This window comes from Acipenser ruthenus, chromosome 20 (genome assembly GCF_902713425.1).
Source record: "Acipenser ruthenus chromosome 20, fAciRut3.2 maternal haplotype, whole genome shotgun sequence".
NCBI lineage: Eukaryota > Metazoa > Chordata > Actinopteri > Acipenseriformes > Acipenseridae > Acipenser > Acipenser ruthenus.
Window position 1 is genome coordinate 29,075,148 of NC_081208.1, and position 15,526 is coordinate 29,090,673.

At 44.6% G+C, this 15,526-nt stretch overlaps 2 protein-coding genes across 4 annotated transcripts; one reads left to right on the plus strand and one right to left on the minus strand.

Moving 5' to 3' along the window:
- LOC117425163 (sodium-coupled neutral amino acid transporter 7-like) lies at window positions 1-7,590 on the minus strand. Of its 3 annotated transcripts, none has more exons than XM_034041884.3 (11): window positions 7,459-7,590; window positions 5,968-6,414; window positions 5,172-5,370; window positions 4,568-4,712; window positions 4,183-4,281; window positions 3,551-3,608; window positions 3,330-3,444; window positions 2,987-3,134; window positions 2,342-2,541; window positions 1,951-2,005; window positions 1-1,844 (listed from the first exon to the last, which is right to left on the minus strand). In XM_034041884.3, exons 2-11 carry the CDS (start codon window positions 6,226-6,228, stop codon window positions 1,730-1,732), a joined length of 1,395 nt encoding a protein of 464 aa, XP_033897775.1. In that variant the 5' UTR covers window positions 6,229-6,414; window positions 7,459-7,590; the 3' UTR covers window positions 1-1,729. The 3 variants fall into 3 exon arrangements, with proteins under 3 accessions (XP_033897775.1, XP_033897777.1, XP_058849829.1); XM_034041886.3 differs by having other exon boundaries at window positions 5,968-6,417; window positions 7,459-7,560; XM_058993846.1 differs by lacking the exon at window positions 7,459-7,590 and adding an exon at window positions 7,111-7,219.
- A 1,860-nt stretch (window positions 7,591-9,450) lies between these two features.
- On the plus strand, window positions 9,451-14,942 carry si:dkey-29p10.4 (tripartite motif-containing protein 14). Its single transcript, XM_034042307.3, has 6 exons — window positions 9,451-10,333; window positions 10,908-11,003; window positions 11,390-11,620; window positions 13,201-13,223; window positions 13,459-13,610; window positions 13,888-14,942. The coding sequence occupies exons 1-6, from the start codon at window positions 9,695-9,697 to the stop codon at window positions 14,418-14,420; spliced, it is 1,674 nt and encodes a 557-aa protein (XP_033898198.2). The 5' UTR covers window positions 9,451-9,694; the 3' UTR covers window positions 14,421-14,942.
- The last annotated feature ends 584 nt before the right edge of the window (window positions 14,943-15,526 follow it).

Sequence of the window (15,526 nt, forward strand, 5' to 3'; positions counted from 1 at the left end):
AACGATTAATTAGCAGTATTTATTCCTTTATTTTAGTTACATAAAAAATTAAAACAATAAAAATAAGGAGGTATAAAAGTACATAGTGTAAACGATTATGCGCTGCATTTAACACATCAGAATCATCTTTATTCAGTCAATCCGGTCGAAAGGGGCGACAACTTCGACTTTAAAATCCATATTCTTACCCCAGGAAGCAACCACATTCATGTTTAAAAAAAAAATCTACGAAATGAAAAAAAAACAAAAACACACACACACACACCAAAGATCTTTGGCACAACGAAATAGGGGCCAGTGAAAGTTACTTATGCTAAAAAGAGATAAGAAAATGAATTTGTATCCCTTGAAGCAATGGTGTGGTAATGCTGCTACAAGACAAAGCAAGCAGCAGCTGTTTCCAGTGCTTGAAAACCTCTTGCATGCACTGTCTCTGTCAACTAGTGGTATTAAGTCTTATCAGTTGAATGCATGCTGTATATATGTGATTGGTTTCTAAAACCCTGTTCACCCTGCAAGGAGGTGCACACATATGGGAATGCATGAGATTCTGCAGAGGCAGTTTGCAAGACGCGTTCTGCACCAGAAGACATTGCTTACAGTGAAGTATATAACCCGTTTCACCATTTTCAAGTTTATAAAACAAATCTGAGCTGCTGTCCCTCTAATTACAACACAACCGGCCTGATTTATCAAAGTGTCATTTGTAATGTAAGTTTGAAAGCTTTTTTTTTTTTTGTTTGTTTTTTAAGAATGAAAATAACTGCCGATGTTACAAAACTGGGAATAAACACCCAAGTCATTTGACTTTGCAAATTAATCTTATAACTTGCAGGTAACTCGTTTTAACTTCACTAACAATGGTTGGATTCTGGTGTGTAGACTGTGGTAAATCAGGCCCAGTGTCTTAGTGACTGAAATTATTTAAAAGATTTTAGTGATACCAGCAAGTTGCAATTTTTTTGTGACCCACAAGGGGGCATAGTGTTGTATTTACAGCTCTGGCCAAATGTTTTGCATCACCCTATAGAATGAATTACACTTTTGGCCATAGCTGTACAGTAGCACAGAGATAGCAACACATGGTTTCCATTTTTAAACCCACATTTTACACCCCTTTACAGAAGCTTTTGAATAATTCCAGTCGACTGTACAGCCAAACTCCTGATGCTATGGTTCAGTTTTATAGCTAAAATTACAAGTAAAAGGGGGTTTACATGCAGGATTGATCCACCCTACATTTTCCAAACCCCACCATCCCTTAGTTGTCTACCAGGACAGCAGACACTGCTTCATGATCTACATATTGTAGGAAACCACAGTATTTTTTTCTTTAAACGTTGATCTACAGTGATCAGAGAAGGAATTCAAACCCAACCAAACTGGGGTCAATATTAAATCATAATTAACAGCCAGAGTAAAAAACCCACGCCACTGTCAGCAATCGAGTGCTACAAAGCTTGTTATGTGCAGATCACTTTCTTACTGCGCAGTGGACATTACTGGTCAGCAGTGGTATCTAGATCATACTGTTATTAAAACAAGCAGCCGTCCACACACTCCTGAGTTCCTGAGCTGACTTGTACTTACTATGCAAATTCCACACAGAGACTACAGTCTGCATTGTTGTTCATGGAGCCAAGTGTTTCTGCTGTGTGTGTGTTGTGCTGTCTGGATTCAGAGGTCTTCCCATGCAGTAGGGGGCAGCACTCAGTCAGCGGGGTTGTGTTTATTCTGTGTTCTGGTGGATGACGTCTCGGTAGATGGCGTTGGTGGTGGTCTGGCCGAAGATGAAGGCCCCCAGAGTGACCATGAAGATGCCGTAGGACACCAGCGCCCACCAGCTGCAAGGGAAGGAAAGACAGGTCAAGAGCTTGAAATAGAGGGTGATTTAGATTATGTGAATGTACTGTCACTACAGAAAGATACAAACACTCTTGACTTTCCTACCTTGCAGGTTTGACTTCCTGGATCTCTGACAGTTTGGCTTGAATCAGACACAGCCCTGGAGAGAAAGGGAAAATAAAAAAATCAACTTGGGTTAGAAATAAAACATGCAGTCACAAGCTAAGGAAAAATGAATGGACAGTCCCTGGGGTAAAAAAAAAAAAACACAAAAAAAACCCTTTAAGGTATATTAATGTACGCAGTAACACAAACACAGTTCAGCATGAACTGAAAAAGGACAGCAAGACTAATGTACTGCAATGCCTGTATCCATTTCAGTGGCCATCGTTGCTGGATTGCACATGCACAGGTCAATGAAACAGAGGCCAGGATGACAGCTAGGTACCACAGGAGCAGGAGGGTGTGTGCAGTCGGAGCAGGGGGGGGTACCCACCTGGGAAGATGAAGATGAAACAGGCTGCCAGCCCCCCGATGAGGGAGATGACACGCCCGATGTCAGGGATGAACAGCGCCAGTAGGAGGGTCAGTGAGAACCACACCACGGTCTGCAGAACTCGCCGCCGCCGCTCCCGAGTCACATCCACCTCCACGGGCTCGCCCCGGAACCGCAGCCAGAGCCCCTCCAGCACCGCCCTGCAGGGAGACACACACGCGGCTCAGCTCGCTGCACTGGCAGCATGAGGCCCTTGCACTCTATAGGGGCTTTCCTCAAAGCTGTGCCCGGGAGTGTTGCGCTCACACTGGCAGCTGACACAATCTGTATTCTGGAATATGAAAAACTTTGAGAAGTACAGCTGTCTGGGGGTGGGCACCCCCCTCGCCCCCCTCGCCCCAAATGATGTTTCCCAAGGTTGTATCATTCATGTATTCATGAGGTTAACTGCGCAAATCAACACCCCTAACTGCAGACAGGAATATAAAATGTGAATCCACCAATGGAGCAGAATTAAAGTGTGCTAAATGACATAGGAAACAGGCTCTGTCTTCCAGCCATACACTGCAGTAACTGGAAAAGAAACAAAACTGAAAGAGGATTTTGTGCATCCCGAGCCACACAGACACAGTGCAATGGCCTCACCTGCCGCAGAAGTGCAGGATCGGGTAGGAGGTGAGCACACAGACCACGATGAAGGCTCGGGCGACGGCCACTGGGATGTCGTTGGAGGGGTAGGATAGCAGCACGTCCTGGTTCACATTGGAGCCGAACGTCAAGAACCCACACACCCCTGAGAGGAGAGGGGAGGAGACAGCAGCCACAGCACAGGGGGGCAAAGAGAACAGATAAAAGAACAGTCTGCATCAACAAACAATTAAATACAATATCCCACTAATCCCATTTCTGTTTCTACCTGCAGGGAGGCAGGTTCATTGCATTGCATGGGCACAGTTCCTCAGACTGAAAGCCAGCTGCTGCCACTCACCTGTGCCAGTGTAGACGAAGAGACAGATGATCATGCCAACCGTCACCACCCAGCCCCAGGGCTTTATCTCCGGCCTCTTCATGCTGTTGAACACGGGCACACTGCTCACATGGCACTGCCCGGGAGAGAGCAAAGACTGTCAGACAAGCTGAGAGATGCCTTTACTGTGTGATCTGATCACTGGCAGGAACAAACAAGTGGTTTATCAGCAGCTGCGATACCTGGAATCCGAAGCATATGGTTGGCATGGCGTTGAACACTGCGGTCCACGAGGAAGGGCTGAAAGGACACAACAATGAGAATATATTAGCATGGATACTGACATTTGTACAGGATACAAACTACATGCTGGGGCCTAAGTTTGGCTAGAAGGGAACTTCTTAATAAAAAACAAGCCCTCATATTAAATACCTGCACATAGTTGTGTTTTTTTGTCTTTGTGTATTAGTTTTTTTGTATGTTACAGAAAGGTTTATTTACAATTCATACCTACAAAAATGTATACATGTGTATGCAGGAATGGAAATAAGACTCCCATTGCATAGTAGTTTGATCCATTGCTACTTTTACTATGAGTTTACTATGCCACACCTGAGCTTGTTACCTATACACTGTGGTTAATGAAGCTTGTAGTAAAACCTGGAATGGGTGAAATTGCAATGCAGTATGAACCTTACTTCCATCCTTGGTATGCATGTATGTATGAATTAATAAAAGGAGATTTGAAAGAGGTTTTGGTCCTAAGTTTTTAGAAATCCCAGCTATTGGATAGTTGATGCTTTTGTGCACAGCTCTGGAGTAGAGTACAGTACAGAGGAGAGGAGCTGCCTGCTTTGCAATGGGCTGTGCTCACCTGGTAGGGATGTACCCGGGTGTGATCTCCTTATCCGGCCAGATGTACTTGATGATGATAACAATGGTGACGTACCACGTTCCGATCACACTCAGGGCACTGCAAGAAACAGCAATCAAGCATGATAGAAGTGAGGGATATCTTACCTCAAACTATTCCACTATAGAAGTGTCAGGGCTGGGTGTGAACCAGTCTCAAGGAAGATATTTGCACAGGCAATTAAAGCCTATATCTAATCTTTGTACCTCGTCTTACCCGCGTTATCCATACAACAGATGTGCACAGCCTGTTAAAGAAGCCAATTCTGAAGGTTATTAATACACCTAGGGTCCCCAAGAATGAGACTACAAGCCCGGTCCAGTTTCACAGAGCTCGCCTGCCTTACCTGGCATACTTCTGGAAGCCGATCTCCTTGGGGATGGAGAGAGGGAGAATCAGCAGGATGGAGGTCAGGCTGATGGTGAATTTGCGGTCTGTGTACCAGCTGGTGCTCACCTCCCCTTCTGACTCGTGGGTCATGGCTCCGATCACTGCAGGACAAAGCAAAGGGGACAAAGTGCAATCGACCCCAGTACCTCGACAACACACTGAAATGAAGTTTCAATCAAATCTTCACGAGGATTACTAAAACAATAAGGAAGATTGAACTAAACAAGGCTGGGATCCTATTTGAAGGCGCATCCTTCAGAGCAGAGTGCATGCTGTTAACATGAAGACATCTGCTGGCCCCAGTTTACAGAACTAGAAGTGTGCAGAACATAGAGAAGAACAGTCTGTATCAACAAACAAGAAAAATACAAAACCCCACGAATACGATTTTTGTTTCTAAATCACCTGCAGGGAGGCATGTTGCAGGTTCGTTGAATTGCATGGCATTGCACTGACAGTTTTGTAATCTATCCCTGGGGCCAGCTCCTCTCTTCCGACAGGCTTAAAGTACTGAATGACACAAATGAATGCGTAGTAGTGGTCTCTGGGAGATGACTCACGCTTATCCAGCTGGTCCCCGATGATGATGAGGAAGGCGATGCAGGTTCCGAAGGTGTAGACGGCGATGGCGACGTCACAGAGCACGCCCGGGACACGCCCACACACGGCCCGCACCACCTCCTGGTAGGTGCTCTCGTTGCTGACCTGGGAGCAGTAGGCCAGGACCACCAGCCCGGCGATGATGAATACCAGCATGCACTGCGGGACAGGGAGCACACACAGCAATCAAGCGCTGAGCAGGGCTGCCTGCCAGCCTCTCTCTGTAGAGATACACAGCTCAGAGTTTTGAGTTGCGTTAACAGCTGAAGCCAAACATCTCAAGACAGGGGGAGATACAGTTATCAGATCACAAATGCCTAGGCACTCTGGAACTTCATGCAAGCGATGCAGAACTTTATTGAAATTTCATTTCAGGGATGGAAATGAGACCCCGATTGCCCTGTAGTTTGATCCATTCTTGATTTTACTATGAATCTAATAAGACACACCCGAGCTTGTTACCTGTACACTATGTCTAATCAAGCTTGCAGTAAAACCCGGAACGTCTGAAACTGCAATCCAACAGTAGTCTTATTTTCATCCTGATGAGGCTATATAAGAATACGATGTGCATGGAGGCTGAACTGCTCCCTTACCTGCTAAGAGAGTGGCCACTCCAGGGCAGACTAAAGGTGGCCCACTGTGTGCTGTGGTGGGGAAGCTTGCATTACCACTGCAGGGGTTTTGTATGAATAAATATAGAGGACTTCAGTTTTCCTTTCTCAATCATTGAGATCCATTGCAAACAACACCTACCATCTGCAGGACTACTCCAGAGGTGACTCCGCCCGCTGTGTTGAAAGCTGCCGGGAAGTTGAGGAGGCCGGCCCCCAGGGCAGCGTTCACCACGATAAAGACGGCTCCGATGGAGGAGGTGCCCCCCCTGGGCTCCTTGCTGTCACTCTTGGGCTCACTCTCCACACTGGGGCTCTGGAGCAGCCAGGCTCTCTCCCCCGCATCCTCTCTCCAGCCCAAGTCATTATAGTCACTGTTGATCGCTACGGCAGTGCGGGACATTGTCAAAGAAATATCTAGAAAACAATCTAATACTAATAGGACAGGGGTGGGTGAGGAGGTAACATCAAGGAAGCTGGCACCTCATACTGTCTTCACTTCAGCTGTGTGGCAGCAAAAAAAGACAGCTGTGGTGGTATTCACGTGATGAAATTATAGGTGCCCCTCCAGACTTGATCTTTTCAAACCCTGCTGGGGAAATAAAATAAGTTATATTTCTCCAATAAAACTTTAGTGATCAGCTTCATAAAACTGGCAACCTCAGATAAGGCTTCAAAAACAGCTCTGTCTTAAAAAGGAATCAGCAAAAGCATGTTCACCAGCCTGATACACTCACTCTTATGAAATAGATGGTGTTGTGCAGTAAGAGTTTTATTTCATTGCAGTGAAACTGAACAACTTACAAACATAACTCAAATCCAGACGGCTCTACCCAGAACTGTTTACCCTTAGAAACACAGAGAGCCAAGTCTGAAGGACCATGTGACAATAAACAAGTGCAGTTCTAAAGTTCCTGCTGCCCAGACTCTCCTTGTGCTCAGCAGGTTGATCTGTCACAAACACAAGCAATAAACTGGGAACTCACCATTATTCTCTTGATATTGTGCTTAAGCCTAATTAAAGGAATATTTGCAAGCCTTTAGGTTTTAAAATGCCATTTCCTCTGTCTCATTATAGCTTGACACTCCACAACCATGACGCCCAAGGTTTAGTTTAGTAGCCAGTCAAAAATTTAGTAGCCCAGATACATCGGAATACCAAAACATCTGCAGCATTGTTGTGCCCCGAGCATACGAATTCCATATACTCCAGTGTTATAAATAATACGCAGCCAACCTGCCCGTGATTATATTGCAGCTGCAGTTGTAAATCTGCAATACTGACCTTGTAGCCGAAGATTACGGTAATCTGAATAATTTGGTAGGTGTACACGAGCAGGACCTTTTAAGAACATAAGCGAGTTTACAAACGAGAGGAGGCCATTCGGCCCATCTTGCTCGTTTGGTTGTCAGTAGCTTATTGATCCCAGAATCTTATCAAGCAGCTTCTTGTAGGATCCCAGGGTGTCACCCTCATACTGCAGACTGCCTACCAAAACATTTAAATCCCCTAAACCTGACAATTCATTTATCAACGTGTAATACAATGAAAAACATTAACAGCAGCATCTTAATGTTTTTTTTTTTTTAATTTAAAATATACAGAAATACAACAGTTCCACTTTTCACTCACCGCTCCCTTCGCTGTGTTTGTTGTTTCTCACGGGTCGGGTAGATTCTGTCCCCCTCTGCTGATCCAGCAGCAGGAGCATGTGACCGTCCCGTGACGTCATTTTGTGTAAATCATGTGATCTAAATGGCTACCGGGAAATGTATTTTTTTGTGCATTGTGTTTTTAAACCATGATCACATGAAAAGTCTTACCGCAAAAAAAAAACAAAAAACTTTCTTGTTCTGCTGAAGATGTCAATATAACTGCTTCGGTTTTCGACAGCTCCAATACTTTTTTTTTGTTTCAATGTAATCAGTATCGTCCATCGCACGAGTCACGACAAATTGCACATGTTATTGCTTCATTTCATTTCATGGACGTTTGTGTTACTGTAGATATCGTGATTGTTGAGTGGGTGGTTACATGTGTTTGGCATATTCCTGAAACTTAACACAAAGAAGACACTGCACCGGGAGAGATCGCTGGGCTTCCCAGCTGAAGAAGTTCGATCAAATAAAGACGCCCCTTGTTGTTTAAAATGTTTTAAAAACATTTGTGATTTTAATACAGTTCATGATGAGACTTAGGATACCACTCTAATTCTTAAATGCTTAAAATGTTAAAACGGTGATGCTTTCCCTGCCAAGCGATGCTTGCATTGCAACCCCCACCATGTTGTTACGTCTGCAATGCAATACTACTAGACCGTTACCTCATGTACTGTACTAGTGATGCACAGGCACACAACACAATGTGAAACATCACATGGGCTCTATACCACATCCTATTGCAAAGGAGAACGTTGGAAGCACCTAAAATGATCCCTTCTAGAATTGTTCAAGTAACCCAGACTATTCCATGCATGCAGATATTTTAATATTAGATAAACAGCACTGTGAGGTTAAATAAATTGGCAACAATGAAATAATGTTTAAATCACGTACAGCGTGTTTCTAGCTATATTGTGACAGACTGTATACCCTATGCATTCTTTTTCCTCAAATGGGGCAGATTGACCATTTCAAAATGGGGAAAATTTTGAAAATAAAAAAAGTGGTAAGTTGGCAACCCCACGATCAACCCAAAGAAAACACTGCAGTTTATCAGTCTGTCTATCTGTCTAGTATTAAAGGCTATCTTTATGGCCTGCCTGCCTCTCTCCTCATGATTTTACAGTATTTTACACATTCAAATTGGTTGAATAATTTTGAATACTTCTATATATAAGTGGGCTTGACTGTATACCCCTTGAGAATATTATTTTTGTTTGCATTCACTTATTCTAAGATATTTTTGTATAGTACACAGTGCCACTGGTTACACTTTTTGGTAACTGCAGTTTCTTTGAATGCGATTCTAGCTTCAGCACCATCGATTGTGCAGGTGTTGTGTAGTGTCTAGAAAAACTAAATATGAAATAACAAAAGTACAGAAGAGGTCTTGAAAGCTCTTGCTCTGTGCAGTGGATTCCCTTGTTATTTGAAAGCTCTTGCTCTGTGCAGTGGATTCCCTTGTTATTTGAAAGCTCTTGCTCTGTGCAGTGGATTCCCTTGTTATTTGAAAGCTCTTGCTCTGTGCAGTGGATTCCCTTGTTATTTGAAAGCTCTTGCTCTGTGCAGTGGATTCCCTTGTTATTTGAAAGCTCTTGCTCTGTGCAGTGGATTCCCTTGTTATTTGAAAGCTCTTGCTCTGTGCAGTGGATTCCCTTGTTATTTGAAAGCTCTTGCTCTGTGCAGTGGATTCCCTTGTTATTTGAAAGCTCTTGCTCTGTGCAGTGGATTCCCTTGTTATTTGAAAGCTCTTGCTCTGTGCAGTGGATTCCCTTGTTATTTGAAAGCTCTTGCTCTGTGCAGTGGATTTCCATGTTATTTGAAAGTTTCTAATAGTGTTGTCATGAGTGGTGTAAGGAAATAGATCCAGGACTTCTGGCAAACATTTCTAACAGGAATGCTGGAACTTGCAGTCAGTTAGCACCAATGCACAGCTTGCCAGACACCACCAGAATTTTGTCGAACTGCATTTAAATAGTCAAGCAGTACATTTTTTTCCCTACTTATCCTAAGCACTAATACAAGCACAATGGAAATTGGATCAGATTTACAATATTTGTTGTTCAACCTAGCACTGAAGCAGTCTAGACATCACTGTACTGTAACAAAGGAATAGTAAATCTGCCTCCTGTTGCTTTAAGACCACATGGCTCCACCTCTTTGCATTTTTTTTTACTTTCAGATTTGCTACTTCCTTGTTTTGTAACATGGCCAGTATGGGTGCGTCTTTGGAAACTCCAGCATGCCCGCTGTGCCACAGACCGTACCAGGAGAGAGTTGACCTGAGGTGTGGGCACAGCTTTTGCCAAGTGTGCATCCAGGAGCTTTGGAGCTACGCCACTGCAGGGCCTCGCTACTGCCCAGAGTGCCGGGATGAGTATAAGAAAATGCCGGCCTTCAGCTCAGAAGATCAGATGCACAGTGAAGCAGCCGGCCCTAGCACCACCCAGTGCCAAGACGAATATAAGAAAACGGCAGCCTTCAGCTCAGCAGACCAGATGCACAGGGACGTAGCCAGCCCTAACACCACCCAGACCACCACTAGCTCTGTGCCCTGTGATTACTGCAGCAAGATCAGCCAGCCCGCTGTCAAGACCTGCCTGGTGTGTGGGGCCTCCATGTGCTCCCACCATCTCAAGCCCCACCTGGAGTCATCTGTGTTCAAGAGCCACCCTCTCGTGGAGCCCACCTCCGACATCTCCACCTGGAAGTGCATGGAGCACCAGGAGCTGCTGAAGATCTACTGCAGGGAGGACGGGGTGTGTGTGTGCACGGTCTGTGCTGTGATCGGAGCACACAAGCAGCACACCTGCGTGAGCGTCACAGAGGCTGAGCAAGAGCTGAGGGTGAGCCAGCTTTCTAACAATACACCCAGCTGTGCAGAAGTGAAGCTGTAATTCAGTACAGTGTGTGTGCGTGGCACAGTATTTGATTTATTATCACTATTATTATTATATTTTTTTTAGGTGTGTAATTTGTTTTAGATATCCCCTTGGGTCATCATTTTTCAATTACATTTTGTAGACATTTTAAAACCAGTTTATTTGAACTCGATGGAGTTTGAGAAGTTGCCATGCCAAAACAAAAGAATGCATTATAAAATAGATACATAAACAGGAAACTTAACATGGTACAATTGTGCATGCACATGAAGGGACAGGGTGTGTGGTTTATGGGTGTCTGCTACACAGAAGGCCGCTGCTCTTACAAAAAATATTACTGCATGCATATTAGGATACAATGGACTATACATCAGCATTGCAAAGTGTCCCACTGACTTTTAATCACCCTGTTTACAAAAAAGAAACAAATTAGTTTCGCAATAAGATTCTTAAAAAATAAATAAATTCAACCATAGATATAATGGCACAGCTTGTAAAGAATCACAAATTAAAAGCAGAATCACGCTTACTGTTTTAGAGCAATCTGAAGGACGGGATGCTGAAGATTAAGGCAAACGCCCAGACTGTCCAGGACAATTTAGCAGAGCTGAGGGAGAAGAAACTAAGGATTCAGGTGCGTTTCCTTTTCATGTTACCGGAAGCTTTTTGTATGTATACTGTAGTATCCCCCATGATAAAACACAGCGATGATAAAACAAAGTGATTTTTAAACTCCAGTTTCTATGTGTTGAGCTTCATAGCCGCTATGAAATTTCACTGCTCTGATTACGGGCACGTCTAACTTGAATGTCGTCAAAATAGGACGCAGCAGTTTGTAACCAAGACTGAAGGATTGAATTGTTTTTCTGTGCAGAAATATTCATTTAGAATGTATCAATTTACAGAAATACACTTTCTGTTCTGATTTTTACAAAGGTGCATTAATTTGGTGCTTAATGGGTTAAAGGAACTAATAACGAACTAGGGGGTTCATTGCACCGCACGCGCTTGTTTCTCCAGGCGCGGATCGACGAGGGGAAAGCCCACGTGGAGTGGCAGTACAAGGCTCTCCGGCGCCATCTGGAGGTGGAGGAGAGGGAGGCGCTGCAGCGTCTGGACAGGGAGGAGAGGAAGACCTTGGCCGGCATCGAGGCTCAGCTGGAGCAGCTGGAGGAGAACCTGCAGGAGATGCAGGGGAGCGCAGGGGTCCTGGAGAGGCTGTCCCTACCCAGAGAGCAGGCCTTCATACTGGTAAACTTGCTCGCTGTTCCCTCTAGTGGAGGAGACAGGGCGGTCGAACCCATGTCTGAAAAAGCCATTCCGATAACCAGAGTTCTTAGAGCCATACGAATCAAAGCAAAAATAGGAAGAAAAAAAAAATGACAGCAGTGTTCACATTGACAGCAGTGTTCACATTGACAGCAGTGTTCAGACAGCAGTGTTCACATTGACAGCAGTGTTCAGACAGCAGTGTTCACATTGACAGCAGTGTTCACAGACAGCAGTGTTCACAGACAGCAGTGTTCACATTGACAGCAGTGTTCAGACAGCAGTGTTCAGACAGCAGTGTTCACATTGACAGCAGTGTTCAGACAGCAGTGTTCACAGACAGCAGTGTTCACATTGACAGCAGTGTTCACAGACAGCAGTGTTCACGTCGACAGCAGTGTTCACATTGACAGCAGTGTTCAGACAGTAGTGTTCACAGACAGCAGTGTTCAGACAGCAGTGTTCACATTGACAGCAGTGTTCAGACAGCAGTGTTCACATTGACAGCAGTGTTCACAGACAGCAGTGTTCACAGACAGCAGTGTTCACAGACAGCAGTGTTCACATTGACAGCAGTGTTCAGACAGCAGTGTTCAGACAGCAGTGTTCACAGACAGCAGTGTTCAGACAGCAGTGTTCACATTGACAGCAGTGTTCAGACAGCAGTGTTCACATTGACAGCAGTGTTCACAGACAGCAGTGTTCACAGACAGCAGTGTTCACATTGACAGCAGTGTTCAGACAGCAGTGTTCAGACAGCAGTGTTCACATTGACAGCAGTGTTCAGACAGCAGTGTTCACAGACAGCAGTGTTCACATTGACAGCAGTGTTCACAGACAGCAGTGTTCACGTCGACAGCAGTGTTCACATTGACAGCAGTGTTCAGACAGTAGTGTTCACATTGACAGCAGTGTTCACAGACAACAGTGTTCACATTGACAGCAGTGTTCAGACAGCAGTGTTCACAGACAGCAGTGTTCAGACAGCAGTGTTCACATTGACAGCAGTGTTCAGACAGCAGTGTTCACAGACAGCAGTGTTCAGACAGCAGTGTTCACATTGACAGTAGTGTTCACATTGACAGCAGTGTTCACAGACAACAGTGTTCACATTGACAGCAGTGTTCAGACAGCAGTGCTCACAGACAGTAGTGTTCACATCGACAGCAGTGTTCACAGACAGCAGTGTTCACAGACAGCAGTGTTCACATTGACAGCAGTGTTCAGACAGCAGTGTTTACATTGACAGCAGTGTTCACATTGACAGTAGTGTTCACATTGACAGCAGTGTTCACAGACAACAGTGTTCACATTGACAGCAGTGTTCAGAGAGCAGTGCTCACAGACAGTAGTGTTCACATTGACAGCAGTGTTCACATTGACAGCAGTGTTCACAGACAGTAGTGTTCACATCGACAGTAGTGTTCACATCGACAGCAGTGTTCACAGACAGCAGTGTTCACAAACAGCAGAGTTCACATTGGCAGTAGTGTTCACATTGACAGCAGCGTTCACATTGACAGCACCAATTCTGTTGTCTCTTTCTTTTCTTTCTCAAACAGGAATACAACAAGATGGAAAAGAGGTAAGATTTGGTCACACATCATGTTTAAGATTACAGCCAATTAAAGACTTTATACGGCTTGATATGGCCCATATTTTCTGATTATCCGAGGATCTACTGCTTTTGGGGAATCAATGTAAAATCAATGGTTTACATATTTCATATGGGTTCTTTGAACACCATGCCAGGCAGAGCAATGTAACGAAGTGTCAATGGGATATGTACTGACGTGTCCTGTCCTCCCCTTCCTGCCCAGTATCGCTGTGATGTCCAGTCCAGTGGCCCAGCTGGAGTCCACCAGAGAACTGGACAAGGATAAACTGGAGAGGCTGGAGTGCTGGGCAGAGAAGAGACTGGAGACTGTGTCCAACCACTTTGAGACAGACAGAGACGCTCTCGTTCTGCTGTGTGAGTACCCAAGCCACACAGCATTACAGTCTGTATTGCTTTCAAACAAACATAATACAGCCTCTGACATCTTCAATAGCCTGTTAAATGTGACATGCACATCATGGTAACAGAGCAAAATCCAAAATAAAACTACTGTTATGCATGAAGTAAATATAGAGTATGAATGCTTTGGTTAACATGGGAATGTCTCTGCTGTCGGCTTCGATGTCCATGGTCTCGTAGCGGTTCATGTTACAATGTTCATAAACCACTTCCTTTGCCTTCCTGTTTGCAGATGGGACAACCCCGTCCTTGAACCCGGACAGCGCCCATCCTAAACTGGTTCTGGCCGATGGAAACAGGACAGTTTTCTTCACTGAGAAGACCCAGCCATACCCCCAGCATGCTCTGCGCTTCGACACCTTCCCCCAGGTCCTGAGCACAGAGCCCCGAGAGGCCGGCCGCTCCTACTGGGAGGTAGAGGTCAAAGGTGAAGGGCGCTGGAAGGTGGGCGTCTCTGACCCCCAGATCGGCAGGAAGGGGCAGGATGACCGCTGCAGGCTGGGGTACAGCAATCTCTCCTGGACCCTTTATGGGGAACCGGGAAAGATGGAGGTCTGGCACAATAAGAGCTTTGTCCCGTTAGCTCCCAGCAACCCCAAGAGAGTGGGGGTGTATCTCGATTACGAGGGCGGCTTGATCGCCTTTTACAGCGTGACAGGGAACACGATCACCCTGCTGCACAAATACCAGGAACACTTCACCCAGCCGCTCTACCCAGCCCTGGCAGCTTCCAAATCCAGTCTCTCTTTTTGTGACCTGTCCTAAAAATATGAAGTGGGACGGTTGGTTCAAATCAAGCTTTTCTACCAACAATGGAACACTTTGCTAATTGTCAAGCTGAGCAATTTTGTAGGTTGAGATCTTTAAACTATGCACCTAAATCTAATGTAAGACTTCTTTATGATTCAGAGGAACTTTTTTTGTATTTAATACACATATTTTGGAAATTATTTTTAATACTTTGTTTACTGCGATGAAAGCTTTTATATACCAAAGAAATCCAGTAATGGAAAACAATAGTAATATGCAAATCAAGAATAAGTAAGAGCTACCACCTCAGACTCTCCTGGCACTTTAAATACACAAAGGTTGTTGCCAGTAATACTAACCCGCTTACCTGCTTTACAGACGCACTTCGCTATTTGCATTTGTATCTCCAAAGCACCTGCTGCAAGTCTTTACTTCAACAGTGATAGTTTTGCAAAGGGTGCTTTTATGAAACCATGAACTGTATTTTCATTTGAACTATAAATCATTTGTATCCAATAATATTTGATATTCCTTTAATTGTGTGTGCAGTGTTTATTTGAAGAGGTGGAAACGGCTGCTTTCACAACATGTTTATGTTACAATACATCCTTAAATAAGAACCTGAACAGTATGAAAGATCATCTTAACATGAAATTATTTTAATCAGATACAAAACTATTAACCTATTAAGCCCTGATCTGATACAAAGAAAGTCCTAGGAAGTACCACACTGTAAGTGCACACATACTTTCTGATGGTGCGTTGGACATACTACTCAGTAAGAACAGTGACCCTGGTAAAGGAGCGGTTTGATTTTTGTCAAGAGTAGGCATTAGAAGTTGCACTGCAACTGAATAAATGTGTGCCACTGACATCAGACAACGTAGAGGTGTACAGTAGTTTGTTTGTTTTTTGGGGGGGGGGGGGGGGGGGGGGTAATCGACAATTATTTTCTCCGCAATTTGGAAATCCCAATTATTTTTCATTTCAACCCGGCTCACCGCTGCCACCCCCACACTGCATCGGGAGAGATAGACAGACACACACGTCCTCCGAAATGCGTGCCATCAGCTGTTGGCTTCCTTTCACTCTGCAGGCCCGGCATGCAGCCGCCTCAGAGC

Coding starts and splice junctions, on each gene's coding strand:
- LOC117425163 (XM_034041884.3), bottom strand. CDS start 6,228: ATGTCCCGCACTGCCGTAGCGATCAACAGTGACTATAATGACTTGGGC. Junction 5,371..5,967: donor CTGGAGTAGTCCTGCAGATG/GTAGGTGTTGTT, acceptor CCTGTCCCGCAG/TGCATGCTGGTATTCATCAT. Junction 3,609..4,182: donor CCCGGGTACATCCCTACCAG/GTGAGCACAGCC, acceptor GTGTCCTTTCAG/CCCTTCCTCGTGGACCGCAG.
- si:dkey-29p10.4 (XM_034042307.3), top strand. CDS start 9,695: ATGGCCAGTATGGGTGCGTCTTTGGAAACTCCAGCATGCCCGCTGTGC. Junction 11,004..11,389: donor AGAAGAAACTAAGGATTCAG/GTGCGTTTCCTT, acceptor TTGTTTCTCCAG/GCGCGGATCGACGAGGGGAA. Junction 13,224..13,458: donor TACAACAAGATGGAAAAGAG/GTAAGATTTGGT, acceptor CTTCCTGCCCAG/TATCGCTGTGATGTCCAGTC.